At 43.9% G+C, this 17,524-nt stretch overlaps 2 protein-coding genes across 2 annotated transcripts in view; one reads left to right on the forward strand and one right to left on the reverse strand.

Annotated features, from left to right (window-relative positions):
- LOC308333088 (regulator of G-protein signaling 9-like) overlaps positions 1 to 7,673 on the forward strand; it is a gene marked incomplete at its 3' end in the record, with an annotated part of 26,882 nt that extends 19,209 nt beyond the window's left edge. Inside the window, exons 14-20 of the mRNA XM_080789283.1 lie at positions 253 to 340; positions 1,145 to 1,283; positions 2,294 to 2,376; positions 3,421 to 3,589; positions 6,115 to 6,340; positions 6,520 to 6,757; positions 7,484 to 7,673. Coding sequence (XP_080645409.1) covers positions 253 to 340; positions 1,145 to 1,283; positions 2,294 to 2,376; positions 3,421 to 3,589; positions 6,115 to 6,340; positions 6,520 to 6,757; positions 7,484 to 7,673 — 1,133 coding nt within the window. The remainder of the gene's footprint in view (positions 1 to 252; positions 341 to 1,144; positions 1,284 to 2,293; positions 2,377 to 3,420; positions 3,590 to 6,114; positions 6,341 to 6,519; positions 6,758 to 7,483) is intronic.
- A 1,493-nt stretch (positions 7,674 to 9,166) lies between these two features.
- Positions 9,167 to 13,084, reverse strand: LOC308333089 (borealin-2-like; the record flags this gene model as incomplete). Its single annotated transcript, XM_080789284.1, has 9 exons — positions 9,167 to 9,214; positions 9,757 to 9,843; positions 10,372 to 10,426; positions 10,732 to 10,781; positions 10,972 to 11,027; positions 11,438 to 11,495; positions 11,922 to 11,995; positions 12,134 to 12,265; positions 12,964 to 13,084. 9 exons carry the CDS (start codon positions 13,082 to 13,084, stop codon positions 9,167 to 9,169), a joined length of 681 nt encoding a protein of 226 aa, XP_080645410.1.
- Between the last annotated feature and the right edge of the window lie 4,440 nt (positions 13,085 to 17,524).

Below are 17,524 nucleotides of genomic sequence, written 5' to 3' on the forward strand. Positions count from 1 at the left end.
AGGAACTCCATTATATTTCCACTCTGGAAGGTGTTTTCACCTCCTGAAAACACCGTTCTCGTCTAAAGAGACACCAGCAAGCGCTACTTTATTTTGCCGTTTTCTATGAACACCATTCTCGTGTAAAGACCACCTTTAGTATGATGGACAGTCACGATTATGTTTCCCTACAATCTACAGACACATTTTGTTCACACTTTGATTGTGTTATGTTAATTTGATTACATTTATCCCTCTCCTCTCCTCCCCCAGGGGAGAACCTTGCTTTCTGGGAGGGCGCTGAGGAAATCAAGTGGGGAACATTGAACAAGATAGAAGAGACATCCCAGCAGATCTACAAGTAAGCTCTTTATCAGTATTCAGTCCAGCAGTGCCACCTCGTGGTGTAGTTGAGAATAACAGTGATGGTTTTCCAGGTGTGTCTCAACTGCCTTTTAGACGTTTGGTTCGAATGTTGGAGGTGGATTAGATGTCGTATAGAGTCATATTCCATCCCATCCTTCCTTCCTACCATTCAGACTGAATATACAGACATAGGTGTAAAGTTTAAAATGTTCTTTCAAGGGAAGGGACGTGAGTCACGTGACTGGACGCAGAGGATGCATCACGCACCTGTACATACATGTTGCAGTCCCGCCCCCTCGAGAGAGACCCGGAAAATAAATCGCCGTTCATTTTCCTCATAGGCATTTCTTAAAGTATTTATTTAAAGACGGTTACGCCGCGGACAAAGCCAACTCGGATCGTGACAAATCATGACAATGAACACAATATTTTGGGCCGATAAAAATCATTAGAAAGAAGAAAAGAAAGTCAGGAGACAACACTATTTGTTTTGTTTCTCGTCTTATAAATTATTTGATCGGCCCCAAAACATTGTGTTTCATTGTCATGATTTGTCACGATCCGAGTTGGCTTTGTCCGCGGCGTAACCGTCTTTAAATAAATACTTTAAGAAATGCTTATGGGAAAAATGCAAATACTGTACTGTACTGTACTGTAGCCCCTCAGCAAGATGGCCACAGGGTGAACTACGTCGGAGACTCCGCCTTAATATATATATATGTCTATATGGCTCCAATATGGCGTCCGCTGCACTCCAGTGTTTCCCTGACGTTTTCCCTTTACTTCCTGCTCCCGTCAGGACATTCCTGGCCCGCGGCGCCCCCCGCTGGATAAACATAGATGGCAAGACCATGGGCGTGACGGTGATGGGCCTCAATCACCCGCACAGATACGTGATGGACGCGGCGCAGACGCACATATTCATGCTGATGAAGAAGGTATATGACTCCTAGCCTGGTTAACCCATTCTGACCTGAGATCAGATTCATACGAGGTTTCCACGGGACACACACTGGTCTGATTAACCCATTCTGACCTGAGATCAGATTCTAAAAATGTCAGTCGTTCTTCGAATTTTTCAAAAATAGCAGACCTACAAGCTCATATCGCGCCACTCGGTGGCGCGATATGAGCTTGTAGATCTGCTATTTTTCAATAGCTAAAGCATAACATGATGCCAACACCAAAATGGGTTCCCGGTCAGAATGGGTTAATAAACCAGACTAATATCGCACGGACCGCGGGATATTAGTCTGGGGAGGCTCAGCTTGGATTTCATTTCCAGGGCGGCGGGTTGAGACATTTTCTCTTTGACGCAATTGGTCAGAGCTACTGTCAGTCAAAGGTCTCAAGCATTGAAAGTCACTGTACCAAAGCCCGTCCATATTGCATACCGTGTCCCGATTGGCCGCCCCATTTCTCTGGTGTAGGAAATGGGCGTACAATTGAGCCTCTCCAGACCGTAATGCGCCGGCAGGCAATTCTTTTTTTGCCAATGGCTGATTCGGTCTGGTTTATTAACCAGGCTATATGACTCCCTCCCTCAAACAATTGCAGATCACTTACATCTTTTAAAACAGGCCTGACCAATAATTCACCTTTCACAGAGAGGAAATTATCCTTCCAACACCCCGGTCAGGTGATCAGAAAGCGACCTGCTCACTCCTCCTCATGCACTGAAGAAAGCATGGGCTCAGTAGTTCGGGGCTCTCCCCAGGTTGGCAGAGCGCCCAGGATTACAGCTTTTTAGGCACCGGGTGGAAAATAATGGTTACAAAATAGTGTTATAAAAATGTAAAATACAAAAAAAACTAAAAGTATGTTTTGTAGCCAGATGCATGGCCATGGTAAATAATTGTAAATAAATGTAGTTGTGAAAATATGAATACTAATCTGTGTGTGTGTGTGTGTGTGTGTGTGTGTGTGTGTGTGTGTGCGTGCGTTCCAGGACTCGTACAATCGGTTCATAAAGTCGCCGGCGTTCAAGGACACCATGAAGAAAGCAGTGACTCCTGAGGAGCACAAATTCACGTAGGTTTAGTCCATTCACCCATTTAGTGTTATTATGTTATGCTTTAGCTATTGAAAAATAGCAGATCTACAAGCTCATAGCGCGCGACTGACATTTTTAGAATCTGATCTCAGGTCAGAATGGGTTAATCAGACCAGTGTGACCCACTTTTCCACTATTGGCAGTCCAATACCAATACCGGTAGTCCCCAGTAGAGGGTACCATAGAGACAAATAACACACTTCCGGAAAATTTGTATGGCAGCCTGTCGCCCGCTCTTAAAATGTACTGTAATTATCTCCCCCCCCCCCTCAGTGAGACCCAGATCCAGCAGAACTCCAGGAGGCGGGCCCTGGGCCTCATCCTGACCCTAACCCTCTCTCTCTCTCTCCTCAGTGATGCCCAGGTTCTCCAGAACTCCAGGAGGCGGGCCCCGGGCCTCATCCTGACCCTAACCCTCTCTCTCTCTCTCCTCAGTGAGGTCCAGATCCTGCAGAACTCCAGGAGGCGGGCCCTGGGCCTCATCCTGACCCTAACCCTCTCTCTCTCTCTCCTCAGTGATGCCCAGGTTCTCCAGAACTCCAGGAGGCGGGCCCTGGGCCTCATCCTGACCCTAACCCCCTCTCTCTCTCTCTCTCTCCTCAGTGAGGTCCAGATCGAGCAGAACTCCAGGAGGCGGGCCCTGGGCCTCATCCTGACCCTAACCCTCTCTCTCTCTCTCCTCAGTGATGCCCAGGTTCTCCAGAACTCCAGGAGGCGGGCCCTGGGCCTCATCCTGACCCTAACCCCCTCTCTCTCTCTCTCTCTCTCCTCAGTGAGGTCCAGGTCCAGCAGAACTCCAGGAGGCGGGCCCCGGGGCTCATCCTGACCCTAACCCTCTCTCTCTCTCCTCAGTGATGCCCAGATCCTCCAGAACTCCAGGAGGCGGGCCCTGGGCCTCATCCTGACCCTAACCCTCTCTCTCTCTCTCTCTCCCCTCAGTGAGGTCCAGGTTCTCCAGAACTCCAGGAGGCGGGCCCCGGGCCTCATCCTGACCCTAACCCTCTCTCTCTCTCTCTCCTCAGTGAGGTCCAGATCCTCCAGAACTCCAGGAGGCGGGCCCCGGGCCTCAGCCCCATCATCCTGAGGCAGAAGGAGGAGGCGGAGAGAGCCAAACACGCCGTCCCCGACATCACACAGGTCATGATGAAGCTCAGCAAGGTCCCGCCCCCGCCCCCCAAGCCCCCCGCGCCCGCGCCCTGACATCACACAGGCCCCGCCCCCTGACCCCTGACATCACATAGACCCCGCCCACTGACATCACATAGGGCCCGCCCCTGACATCACTTAGGCCCTGACCCCTGACATCACTTAGGCCCCGCCCCTGACCTCACATAGATCCCGCCCACTGACATCACATATAGCCCCTGAACCGACCCCTGACATCACTTAGGCCCCGCCCCGTCCCCTGACGTCACACAGGCCCCACCCCCCAACCCCTGACATCACACAGGCCCCCCCTCCCAAAGCCCAGAGCGAGGCCTATAGGGCCATACGTCCCGTACTGGTGACATTAATCATTAATGTCATTAATGACACATTAATGACATTAAACATTAAACATGGTCTCTGTACTGCCTGGTGGAGGGGAAAGGAACGGGTTGGAATAACGTGTTCCTTCCACACGCTATACGTCCCTCCCCTCGGTCAGGTGATCAGGAGCAGATCACTGTACTCATGCATTTGATTAAAGGAGGCGTGAGCTCAGTTTGGGGCTCTCCCCAGGCTGGCAAGAGGGCAGGATTACAGCTTAGGTAATTGGCACAGGGTGTGGAAAAAAATGAGTCACAAAATTGTGGGATAAAAAAAATTGTAGATTATATGTTGCATATAATGCCCTAGATTTATAGGAAATATATGAGTCACATAGCTCATATACATCACATAATGTTAATATGTTCATAAAACAATCTAAATGTCCAGGGTGGGATGTCTGTATTAGTAAGGCTGTAGGCAACGGCCTCGTAAAGCCCTGTAAATATAGAGATGTTGAGTCAGTAATCGTTTATTTTTAATCAATAGAATCTTTATTACCAGAACGGAATAACTAATGAGACACATGATTAGGAGTTTGGGGCCCAGTGTGTTAGTTTATGGAGATACATCACAGTGTTAAAATAATACCTCTCTTCATAGTCTATACGTAGTAAGGAGAGGGTTTTCATAGAGCATATTTTAGTTTCTTCCATTTGTGGTTTGTTTTCCATGTTTTTATTTATTTTATTTATTTAAAAGAAATTGCACTGGTTGCACCTGCTGTAAACGCATGCCGTCTGCTTGTTTTTATCCGTTGCGATATTATCGCTAAGATATATCGATATCGGACGAATAATTCAGATATTATTATTATTTTTGGTCACTCATCATAAAACATATTATTTGCTGTGTCATTATCTGTCAAAGTCATAGTCACTCATGTTTGTTTGTTTTGTCATCTGTCAATAAAGTCATAGTCTCTCATAAAACATCATTGTCATCATTTTTGTACTGTTATACTTTAGTAGAATTCTGAATCCGGGACCTTTACTTTAAAACAGTTTCTCAACGTTCCTACACATTTCAGGGGCAGCGGTGGCCGAACGGTTTGCGGAGCGGTCTTGATATCGGAAGGTCGCTATAGTTCGTATCCCCGGACCGGCACGTTAAAAATTTACCACCGCTGAAGTGCCCTTTGAGCAAGGCATTGAACCCCTACCATGAAATGTTCTATGAGCAGGGCCTGGCTGTAAACAAGTTATTGAGCTTAGTCCAGTTACCCTGGGTAAACATAGTACCTTTCCTTTCCTTAGTCCAGTTACCCTGGGTAAACATAGTACCTTTCCTTTCCTTTAGTCCAGTTACCCTGGGTAAACATAGCACCTTTCCTTTCCTTAGTCCAGTTACCCTGGGTAAACATGGTACCTTAATTTCCTTTCCTTTAGTCCAGTTACCCTGGGTAAACATAGCACCTTTCCTTTCCTTAGTCCAGTTACCCTGGGTAAACATGGTACCTTAATTTCCTTTCCTTTAGTCCAGTTACCCTGGGTAAACATAGTACCTTTCCTTTCCTTTTCTCTGGTTCTCTGGTTCATTCGCTGTTGTCCGAAACAAGACAACTTTAGTTTTTCTCATCAAAGTCAGCCAGCGTGACTGACCGCGAAAGCCTTGAAATAAAGCCTTATTAAAGTGGCCTATAAGTTGAACATTATATAGACAAATGGATAATGTGCATCTAATTATCTGCACAAGTAGAGAGTAGCATAAATAAACAGAACTTTCTGTTGGATAATTAACATCTCGAATAACAACAACCTCTAACTTTTAACATGTATGTGCAGTACCTCTGCTGGCCACCAGATGGGACAATTTCCTTTAACATTGCATTTTGGTTGAATATCATGTTGTCATCCATTCCTATGTGATGTAATAGTACACATAGAATGTATCATGTTATTTAATAGTAAACATGGAGTACATCATCATCATTTGTCGACTGCGGTCTAGATCATAGATTTGAATACTAATCATAGATTCCTAGTTTGAAAGTCCTTTTGGGAAGAAGATATAATATATGAACCCAAATACTTTAGAGGATAGGAGTGTTTTTATAACATGGTTAGTGTTGGACTTGCATATATTTACGTATGTAATGTAATAGTAAACATGTATTACATCATGATTAGTACAACAGCAAAATAACCTCCATGCAATGATGACCTTTGACCTCTGACCCCTCACAGCTCTGCCGCTTCACCGCGCCCCTCCCCCACCTGTCCGTCTACGCCGGCATCACGGAGCCCCTCCCCTTCCTGCTCCCCCACACCCCCGCCTGCCCCTCCTCCCCCATCAGCGTGGCCATGGAGAGCACGCCTCCCTCCGAGGCCACGCCTCCCTCCGAGGCCAACGGCGAGGCCAATAAGCTCCTCCCCCCCGCCACGGTGGTGACGCCACAGGGCGGGGCCGGAGGTAATTTAAATATTACCTGGTTGTTTCAGCAGATCGTGGAGTCATCGTCTGGCTATGAGAGATATATAATCGTCTAATCTACATATACATTTTCAAATGCAAAGAACACAATTAAATGGTTAATGGCAGATGTTTAGTATAGGACAACTAATTTTGTTGTGATGGTGTTTGATTGACAGCCCTGTCCGGAGGCGGGACGTCCAGGTCGAGGGGCATGGCTCTGTCACTGGGCCGTCTGCTGAGACGGCGGGGCTGCCCCGCCCCCTCCGCCGTGTTCGCCGGCCTGGCGCCCAAGTGCCCCGCCCACAACGCCACCGCCACCGGGGGGGGCGGAGCCAGCAGCAGCCGGGTCAAGCCAATCAGTACGTCGGAGCAGCAGCCCTCGCAGCAGGTCCCAGGGTCCAGACGCATCGCCAAGTGAGTCGGAAGAAAAACGCTAAACGCACAAAACACGCCGTGTGTTATAGACGAATGTTCAACCAATCTGTCACGATGTGGTTCTGGAGGTGTGTAGGACTCAGGTGCAGAACGAACCAGGCACAGGCAGAGGACTGAATTCAAGTGGTTTTAATACTCAATAATGCACACTGTGAAACAACTCTAGGACATAACCCAGGACTTGGAATAACAGACTGAGACACAAGGAACTGACGACGAACTGACAAGGAGCTGAAAACACTGGGGCATATAAATAGACAAGACTAACTACACACAGGTGAACTGAAACACATTCAACACTGGGATAGGCTAACAGGCCACAGAACACAGGTGGCTATGGGTTACACTAATACAGGGAGGTGAGGCAAGGCAGGAGACAGAAGACAAGGCAGACAGGAAATCACAGAACACTACTACACAATAAGGTACAGAACACAAATACACAAGTAATAAGACCCAAAACACAGACAAAGTCCAAGGGCAGAGGAGCGTACTACTGTGACACAATCAATGTCTGCGTTGTCTAACCTCAGCTGTGTCGTCACGGTATAGCAGTAATACACAAACACATCAGTCAGCTCCATATATGGGCATAAATGGGGAATGCCCCATACAGTAGTACATTATAGACATATACCGATGACATCAGTGACCTCCGTATATGGGCGTAAAAGGGACTGACGTTCTGCCTCTCCGTTTGTCCAGTTTCTTCCAGATCAAAGTGGACATCCCTCCAGAGTGTAGGATCTATCCCATAGACTCAGAGGACGAGGAGGAGGACAGCAGCAGGGGCGGGGCCTCTCGGGGGGGAGGAGGAGGAGGAGGAGGAGGAGGGGGGGCCGGGGGAGGAGCCAAGGAGATCATCTGTCCCTGGGAGAGCCTGAGCCCGCCGTAGGACGGACGGCAGGGGGGCGTGAACGCATAGACATCAAAGGGGGCTTCGGCCCCCTGCCCCTTTTTACCCGTCTGTAAGAGGACCGCCCTCTCCAGACAACGAATGAATGCAGTATATTTACTACATGGTGAAAGAAATGCCCTCTCCTGAGAATTGCCTTTTCTCCGACGTCTCCTTAACTTGGGAACGCAGCATTTTGCGTTGAACAAATTTGTTTATAGATCCAATGTCGTTACACCTGTATCTCCACTATAGCTCAAGAGTGCTGGGTTTAACTTTAGCGCCCCGAAAACAGCTGATCTACAAGCTCACAACGCGTCACAGCGAGACGCGTTGCTCGGATTCCAGAATGGCTATAGTTCCAGACTTTAAATTGCATTCGGAGATTATGGAATAGTTGTTGCGATATGAGTGGCTGCGCGAGACTAATATATATATATATAATAATATATATGTGTATTTCCAGAGGGACAGTTGAATGTGAGTTCAACTGTCAGAATGTATACACATTTTACCACGTTTACAAATGTGAATGTGGAAAAAACACTACCGTATAACAAGTGAAATGTTATAGTGTTTGATTCAGACATTTGACATTCCATGGCTTTTGCCAAGTGCCTCAATAAATGAGTGTCTTGAAGCAGCGATCAAAGAGGTAGGAGGTGCTGACCACGGGAGATACGCTTTAACCCATTCTGACCTGAGATCAGATTCATGCGAGGTTTGCACTGGACACACACTGGTCTGATTAACCCATTCTGACCTGAGATCAGATTAAAAAAATGTCAGTCGTTCTTCGATTTTTTTCAAAAATAGCAGACCTACAAGCTCGTAGCGCGCCACTCGGTGGCGCGCTACGAGCTTGTAGATCTGCTATTTTTCAATAGCTAAAGCATAACATGATGCTAACACTAAAACGGGTTCCCGGTCAGAATGGGTTAAAAAGGAAAGGTCGGCACAAACTCCTAGTCCCGAGGCCAATATATGGACCATTAATAATAACACTAAAACATTCCAGGTGACTAAAACTATTTAGTTTTATTCCAAAGACTGACTGAACTGAAATTTGCTGCCAAAAACACAGATTATGAAAGACAAAAAGTAGACAAATGCTGAGAACATCTAAAATACGTCTCTCAGCCAATAAATACCCTGGAATGGACAATCAATACCCAAGTAATCAAACACAATTGAACCTCCTTCCTTTACCCATTAATTACAAAAAATGAGCTTGAAAGAATGAACACACAATGACATGTTTTAAATTACACATTTATTTTTCATCAATTAATACTTAAAAGAAGATACTGGGCAGGTCAGTGAATACTGGGCAGTTCAGGGAATACACTAGGCAGTTCAGTGAATACTGGGCAGGTCAGGGAATACACTAGGCAGGTCAGTGAATACTGGGCAGTTCAGTGAATACTGGGCAGTTCAGGGAATACACTAGGCAGTTCAGGGAATACTGGGCAGGTCAGTGAATACTGGGCAGGTCACTTCTTAAGCAGATTGAGCTTCCCTGCCAAGAAATCGATCACACGCTGTAGAAAACGATAAAGCGATAAAGAGAACAGATGCATTAAAATAGCCTACTATATAAAATACAGTCACATAAACACAGCAATCTCTTGGACCCAATTTATATTGTAAAATCAATGCAACACAGAGAGTGTGCAAATGGACCCATTTGGTTCCAAACTATCATTTAGCTGGGTGGGGACCCCCTGGAACTCCCTCAAGGACCCCTGGGGGTCCCGGGCCAGACCACACTGGACTAATGCATGCCAAACTGGGAGTCTTTGAAATTAAATTAAACGGGTTGAGAATCACTGCTAGAGCCGTAAATATCTCCTCTCATGGGGGGGTCCCTGGCATATCTTTTCAGTTGGGGGGTCCGCAGGCTAATTATAGTGTCAATTTGGGGGGTCCCTGACATGAAAAGGTTTGGGTTCTAAAGAGTCATATACATGTTTCATTACAGGTGTAGCTAAACTGGAAACAGACACCGAAATAGCTGCAGTCGGTCGATTAGATGAGTCGACGCAAATATACTTCAACATGACGCAGCGCTAGAATATTATACCTTGATTTTGTGGATCTGTTCCACGGCCCCAGCATCCAGCTCACTGAGGTCTAAGTCCTCCACGTTCTCCTCCGTCAGACAGATCTTCTGTGGTTCAGAGCAGACGGTACAGCAATTACAAATAAAATCAACCACACTGTACACAATCACACACACGAAGTACAGTCGAGTAGAGAATGTGTTGCAACATGAGTTTCAGATCGAGGCAGGGATCAATTCAAGGTCCATTTTCTACCACCAGTCTTGAAGTTGATATCATTCATGATTTTAAAGCTTGATATGGTGCCTTATTGTGTCTGGAGTTATGCCCCTCCCCCCTCACTGTATGTTTCTTTTCCCTTTTTATGATCAATTCCTGTTCTGTTCTCTGGCTATATATAGAGAAGGGTCTATTTGTGCGTCTCTAAATGTTTTGATGAATTGAACAAGATGGACCCTCTTGTAAACATGTACAGTAAGTGTCTAATGCTTTATTGGGTCGTCCACTCACAGTTACCAGTCTTTGTACTTTGTACAGTCTGTGCTTGAAATGTACTGAAATTCTGGAAACGGTTAATATTTCAATCAATGGCTCTATAGCAGAGTTCAGACTATATCCAGGACGTGTTTACCTACCTTTCCCTGAGACGAGCGCATGGTGAGCTGCAGATCGCCGGCAGCAGACTCAGACCTGGACCTGACATTACACAAACGTTCTGTTAACTAACGTAACGTCATGATGGACATACAAGACGTTTCACAGATAAATAAATCACAGCCGTTGTTGGATCCGCGAGGCGCCAACCAACCTGAGATGGCGATGCGTCTAGTGGTCGCTCTGCTTCATGGCCACACAGGAGCGGGTTTTAGTCCTGCAAGAAAAGAAAAGTATACGGAATTCAGTGCCACCACGTTGTAGTTTATATAGAGAAGAGACTTTAATTAGTCTCAATGTGGGTTGTTTTTTTTAACTGGTTAAATAAAACATAAAATGACCTCAGACTGCCTGTGCTCTGACTGGTGACCAGGGCTCTCAGTTTCCCACCCTATAAGATGTTATGGACACACAGATTATTGGCAGTATGTTTATTGAATTTGACATTTAACAGCCAACAAGCTGAACTGTGAAATGTGCCATTATATATATATATATATATATATATATATATATATATATATATATATATATATATATTAAGCTACATTTATGGAGTTGACCAGCAGTTGTCACGATACCTTGGAGGCCTTGGTCGTCGGAGCTTCTGCTTTCTGGCGTGACACGGCGCTCTTGACTGAAACAATCAAAACGCCAACGGTTTGGATTAGAACACGCTATCCCACTGGTGTCAGACATGGTTTCAGACACTAAACTGGTGTCAGACATGGTTTCAGACACTAAACTGGTGTCATCATACATGGTTTCAGACACTAAACTGGTGTCATCATACATGGTTTCAGACACTAAACTGGTGTCAACATACATGGTTTCAGACACTAAACTGGTGTCAACATACATGGTTTCAGACACTAAACTGGTGTCATCATAGGCTACATGGTTTCAGACACTAAACTGGTGTCATCATACATGGTTTCAGACACTAAACTGGTGTCAACATACATGGTTTCAGACACTAAACTGATGTCAGACATGGTTTCAGACACTAAACTGACGTCAACTTGATGAGAAAATAAATGCTGTCACCTCTTCTAAGGGAGGAGCTGGTCAGAGGTGGCGTGGTGAAGGACGAGTCGGCTTCGCTCTGAAGGAAATGGAAAATAAATCTATATTTGCCTTCTAGGATTTTGTAGTGACCATCTTTTATTTGCGTCACTTAAACAACCATTTTATAATACTATAAAAGAAGCAAGGAATATTACAAACTAAAGTGATTTCGCAGGAAAAACAGGGCTTGCTCGTGTAGTTGTGAAGTGGAACTAGCGTTTAATGATTTATTTATTTTTATAGCACATTTCAAGAAGTCGTCACAGCCAGGGATAATGATCAATGACCACTTGAGTAATTGGGGTGTGGATCGACACAGAACTGTTACACACAGGCCAGAGTAAATAAGAGTTATACAATAAATCGAAACGAGATAAAAAGCAGTTTAACAGTTTGAAGTCGAAGTCAGAATATTTTGGAACTAATGTGAGTGGAATGTGCCTTTAAAAAAGGTACAACTCACCTTCACCGCAATGGAGACGTCACTCGGGCAACAGCCAGTTTCAATTCTGTCGAAGAACTCCGTCACACTCAGACCTTAATTAAGTGAATCAAGGGAAAATAAATAAATGAGTAAAGACATACTGTAGCATGCTGCATAATAATATGCCGATTGGCTATCATCAAATATTGATTATAGTCTTCCAGCAGGCAGTATAATCATTAATCAATCACCATTCATTAGATCCTTGAGCTGCATCTTCTGCAGTGGAGGAGGCGTCTTCATCAGCTCTATGTGGTAGCATTTATCCACCATGGCCAAGCTGGTCTCCATGCGGCTCTCCAGCTCGTCCATGCGCCCTTGTGCTGAGAGGGGACACCGTTTAGAAACAAGACACAAAACAGATAATGTAGCTTACACTGAACACTGAACACTGAACCCATTTAGACCTGAGGATGAGTCTACGAAATGTTGTTTTCTGAAGAAATAAAACCTATCTATGTTTCTATGCGTCAGTGGTTCTCAACCTTTAGTTTTAGAACAAAAAAACAACACAAAAGAGCTAGCTTACATTTACCCTGTTGAAACGGGAAAGCCTACATGTCATTTAAACCTTAGGCCTATAAAGCCTATATGTCATTTAAACCATAGGCCTCTATTCTATACTCTATAAAATAAATGGCAGTGATAGTCGTGATAATAGTCGTGAAAAGAATAATAATACATAATTTTGGGAGTCGATCAGGGACAGCTGAAACGTGCACGAGGGCCCCTGAGACAATCATTTTTAGGGCGTTTGTGTCGTTTAGGCCTTCCAGCCTCATGGGGAGCTGAAGGGCCCCAGGAGCCCCATGTCAGGCCCTCCAGCCTGGGGAGCCGAAGGGGTCTGACAGGGGGCCCCTGCGGGTTCAGTTGGCTCTGGGGGGGTCCTTTCCCTTGAATGGAACACGCTTGAGAACCACTGATGTAGCAACATTTACGTTTTCAGAAAACTACAAGCATAGCACAGAGAGTAGACCAGCATCTCATTATCAGGACAATTATAGACAAACTGAATTCTAACCTTCTTTGTCAACCTGCTGGATGAAAAGAGCAAATTTGGTCTCCATCAGAATCCTGTCGTCCTGGCTGAGGGCAACGGCAACAGCGCTCAGCTCGGTCTTCTGGCTGCGTTTCCCTGGCATGTTGTTTCACCTGCAGAGAGCACTGTGTTCTGATACTGCTGAAGAGCACTGTGTTCTGATACCTGCAGAGAGCACTGTGTTCTGATACCTGCAGAGAGGACTGTGTTCTGATACTGCTGAAGAGCACTGTGTTCTGATACCTGCAGAGAGCACTGTGTTCTGATACCTGCAGAGAGGACTGTGTTCTGATACCTGCAGATCACTGTGTTCTGATACCTGCAGAGAGCACTGTGTTCTGATACCTGCAGAGAGGACTGTGTTCTGATACTGCTGAAGAGCCATCTAAAAACCCCATCCCTGCAGGGGGCGTCGCCTGCTCAAAACAACAGATCTACAAGCTATCAACGCGCGGCGATGCGACCTGTCGATAGCTTGCAGATCTGTTCTTTTTGGAGCATATAAAGTGAGGCGGTTGGATAATGGACAGGTGTCAGTCATTCCTGCTGATTACTAGTGGCTTATAGTCAGAGATGGGCAAAATACAAATACTGGGTCAAAAAATGTATCTAAATACAAAATACAAAATACATCTTCCATCCCAGCGAAATACAAATTACAAAATACAAAAAAGTATTTCAAATACGTATTTCAAATACTGCCCATCTCTGCTTATAGTTAAGCATTTGTTAATAGTTAACATAATGCTATTGGGGCGTTATTCTGAAGTTGCAACTATTCCTCATGCAATAGCATACAGTTAATACGTTGGTAAATTCCAATTGTCAGTAGCCTAAAAAATAACAGACCACTCTGGTAATGCATTGCAAGAATTAACTTCAATTATTTTAATCTTCTTTTATTTCATTTATTCATGAAAAAGAAAATCATGGATTATTTTTCTTTATTCAATTCATGAAACGTTTAGGTTTTTTGGGGAGTGAATGTAGCCTACAATATTTAGGACATGTGAAATAATAATTAAAAACAAAATGCATAATTATGTGTCAGCGACCCACTGTTTGGGAACCAGTGGTATAGAGACTAGCCTACTATAATATCACACAGTGTCATTTCATTGGACAGTAGACATTAACTAGCAGGATAATATTAATTAATATGTATTTATCGCCAGACTGCATCTGATAATATTTGATTTGTGTTGTTTTCACTAATAGGCTATTGCACATTTTTCACCCTTTTCAATTATTTGATTGATTGATTGATTGATTGAAACGTCAAACAAGTAGAATAGCCTGTGTACAGATCAATACAAAACATGCTACAAGGATAAAACCAGAAAAAATAAGCTCACAATGCGTGTTGTTGAGCTTGTAGACTGATTGATTGATTGATATATTTATTAACAGTTTGCAGAATTACAGTACATTTCAAGCACAAACTCAATACAAAGACTGTTAACTGTGAGTGGACGACCCAATAAAGCAGGCCTACACTTGTTTACAAGAGGGTCCACCATGTTCAAATCATCAAAACATTTAGAGACGTACAAATACTCAAATAGACACTTCTATCCAAAGAACAGAACAGGAATTCATCCGACCAGATATTTTCAAATAGCCACGATGAATATGTTTAATGTCACAATGTGTAGGCTATGTTAAAAAACGAAGGAGTATGAATTAATTAATGATTACCCCAACTCCATACATACATACATTGTCGCCTTTAATTCATATAAATTCAATTCAAATGAGCTTTATCGGCACGAGGAAAAAAAACATACTTTTATATTGCCAATATCTCTCGTTGCCAGGCGGTCCGTGGTGTCTGTTCCAAACAAACCAGTCAGATCCGGTCTAGAGCCCGCCCACTACATCCGGTACTGACTTCCACATTGCACGCGCACACCGTTTCCGTATCCGCCCTTCGCAGAGGAGCAGCCGACTGAGCCGAGCAGCAGAGTGTAAACATTCATAATAATACACACAGAGTCAAATAAAAGCAATTAGGACGAGTTACAACTAACGGAACCAAAGCATTGACTGAGTAGGACAAGTTACAACTAACATTGGAGCTGCTCTTCAAACCAGGTGAGGTTCCGTTGACTTTTATCTGTTGTGTGTGTAAAGTTTAGTCACAAACGGATTGATTGTGTGAGCCATGCAGGTGTGTGTTCGTCCCTCGGTGTGTTGTGTTTGTGGCAGAGAGTGAAACACTAACTAAATGGATATAGTGGTATAGCCATAGTTATGTCTATGGTGATATCAAGGCAGCGTTGCTAAACTTCGGTGAAAGTTTTGCCTCCACTGAAAAGTCTTCACATTTATTTACAAACACAGAAAAGAAGAGAACCGCCTGCGCGTCTTTATTTTAGTGGTGATGATGATAGTTCACCACTAGGTGGTGGCATTGTAACACCGTGTTTAGTGACAAGTGTTACTGCGTGTGTGTGTGTGTGTGTGCGTCACCAGCGTGCTAGGGGTCTACCGACCACCGCTGCTGCCTTCCCCTGCCCCTCCTGTGACACAATATGCGGATCACGCATTGGTCTGAGCAGCCACCAGGCTATGCACAGACGACAGGCACAACAATAATCATCCCATGAACTTTATTTGGACCAACGTCATCATCGACATCGATGGACTGCCGTCTGCCATAAGCAAGTAAGTGTGTGTGTGTGTGTGTGTGTGCGTGCGCGCGCCTGTTTGTGGTTGTTGGTTGTTTGTCCAGCATCTAAGAGATATTGCTCTGCTGTACCAAGACTCAAGAGGATGGATTGAATATGCAGAAAAAACACAGACAATTTCAAATATTCCTACTATTTCGTATTCCATATATAGGCCTAACTCTCATTCTAACTTAAATCCAGATCTACATGATTAGGCTATTTTACTGCTGTAGCATATGTGTTTTTCTCAGGGTAGAATCACATTGCATTTCGAATCAGATTTCTAATCATGTTGGGCTCTATTGCTCTATTGTTCTTATTTGCTATGTGTGTGGTTGTAAGCTGTTTTTTTCAGGAAATGAAGATAACCTTATATTTTTTAAACGATGCTATACTGCCTCATCAAATTTGGTGTTGTGACTTTAGATAGATATTGCAAATGACTTGCATGAGAAGGAGAGGTGGTGGAGTGAGCTGGTTTAGACAGTTTGAGGGTGCAATGGAGTTAAGAGGTTTTGTCCAATGCGTTTTTTTACTACTTTCCATTGTTTTATTTCATTGTGGTGCGATGTAAGTTTTTTTTTGTTTCCACTTTAGTATAGAAGACAGTGTGTGTGTTGTTGTTGAGGGGAAAGGGGGAGGCAGGCATTAGCCATTAGCCTAGAAAGAGCCAGTTGTCCCCTGTTGTTGTTGATGTTCTATTAGTTTAGGTTTTGTGTATTATTACTAACTGAATAAGTGGATATGAATGAATTGTCACTGCAGCAGAGCCATTAATCTTGAGGATTTCTCCACATTATTTCAGTAACATCAGAACCAAGTATAAGCAAAGCAAAGTTCTTTGTTTTCCCAGGGAAGTGGACTAAGCTCAGTAACTTGTTTACAGCCAGGCCCTGCTCATAGAACATTTCATGGTAGGGGTTCAATGCCTTGCTCAAGGGCACTTCAGCCATGGTAATTTTAACGTGCCGGTCCCGGGGATTCGAATTGGCGACCTTCCGGTATCAAGACCGCTCTGATAAAAAACAAATCTTGACTTTAAACATGTATTGAAAAACAAGAAAACAGAACTAAAAACAGTTAACAAGACTCAAACTGCCACCCACCCCCTAAAATGATTGCACAGTCTTCATACGTAACATTGTAGACAAGCCTTCACATCTTGTCTTTTACAAGTATATATATCACGCCCCCTGTACATTTATTATTTTATGTGTTCAATTTGTTTCCACTTTAGTATAGAAGACAGTGGTCTGGTTTCTGTACAGGACTGGTTCAAAGCCTAACAGCAAATAAGTATATTGTCAAATCAAAGTCTCATATCCTATTGTGCTCTATTGGTTTCATTATTTATTTCTAATCTATATTATTTACAGTGAAATTCCATTGTGTAAATGTGACGTGTAGGCCTGTGTGCAGAAACATGTGTCCATAGTGTAAGGTATTATTAATAAATGATCAGGATAAGTCATAATCCTTATACAATTATATCCTATATTCATGATTTGTTTGTTCAGTAACAGAGGTTACTGTCTCCATATCCAGTCATATAAGTCATAGTGAAACTGGAAGGGATTGAATGAAAATACATTGAACTAAAACATAAGCTGAAACATCTTCGTCTCCATACATAATTATTACTCTTTCATAATGTGAAATGTGGTAATAAAATTGACCAGTAATATGAAGAGAAGAAGGCCCATGGGCTCTACAATTTCAGAATTTATGACACAATATTTCGTTCACATGTTTTAATTTAAAAATGTGCTTACCACATATATCACTATAAAATATATACAAAAACGTGTGCTAATGTCTCTCTCTCAGTGGGAATGGAGACAAATCTGAAATGGTAACCAGAGAATTGGCCA

The sequence above is a fragment of the Protomyctophum bolini genome, assembly GCF_963924005.1.
Source record: "Protomyctophum bolini genome assembly, chromosome: 18".
In the NCBI taxonomy this organism is placed as follows: Eukaryota; Metazoa; Chordata; class Actinopteri; order Myctophiformes; family Myctophidae; genus Protomyctophum; species Protomyctophum bolini.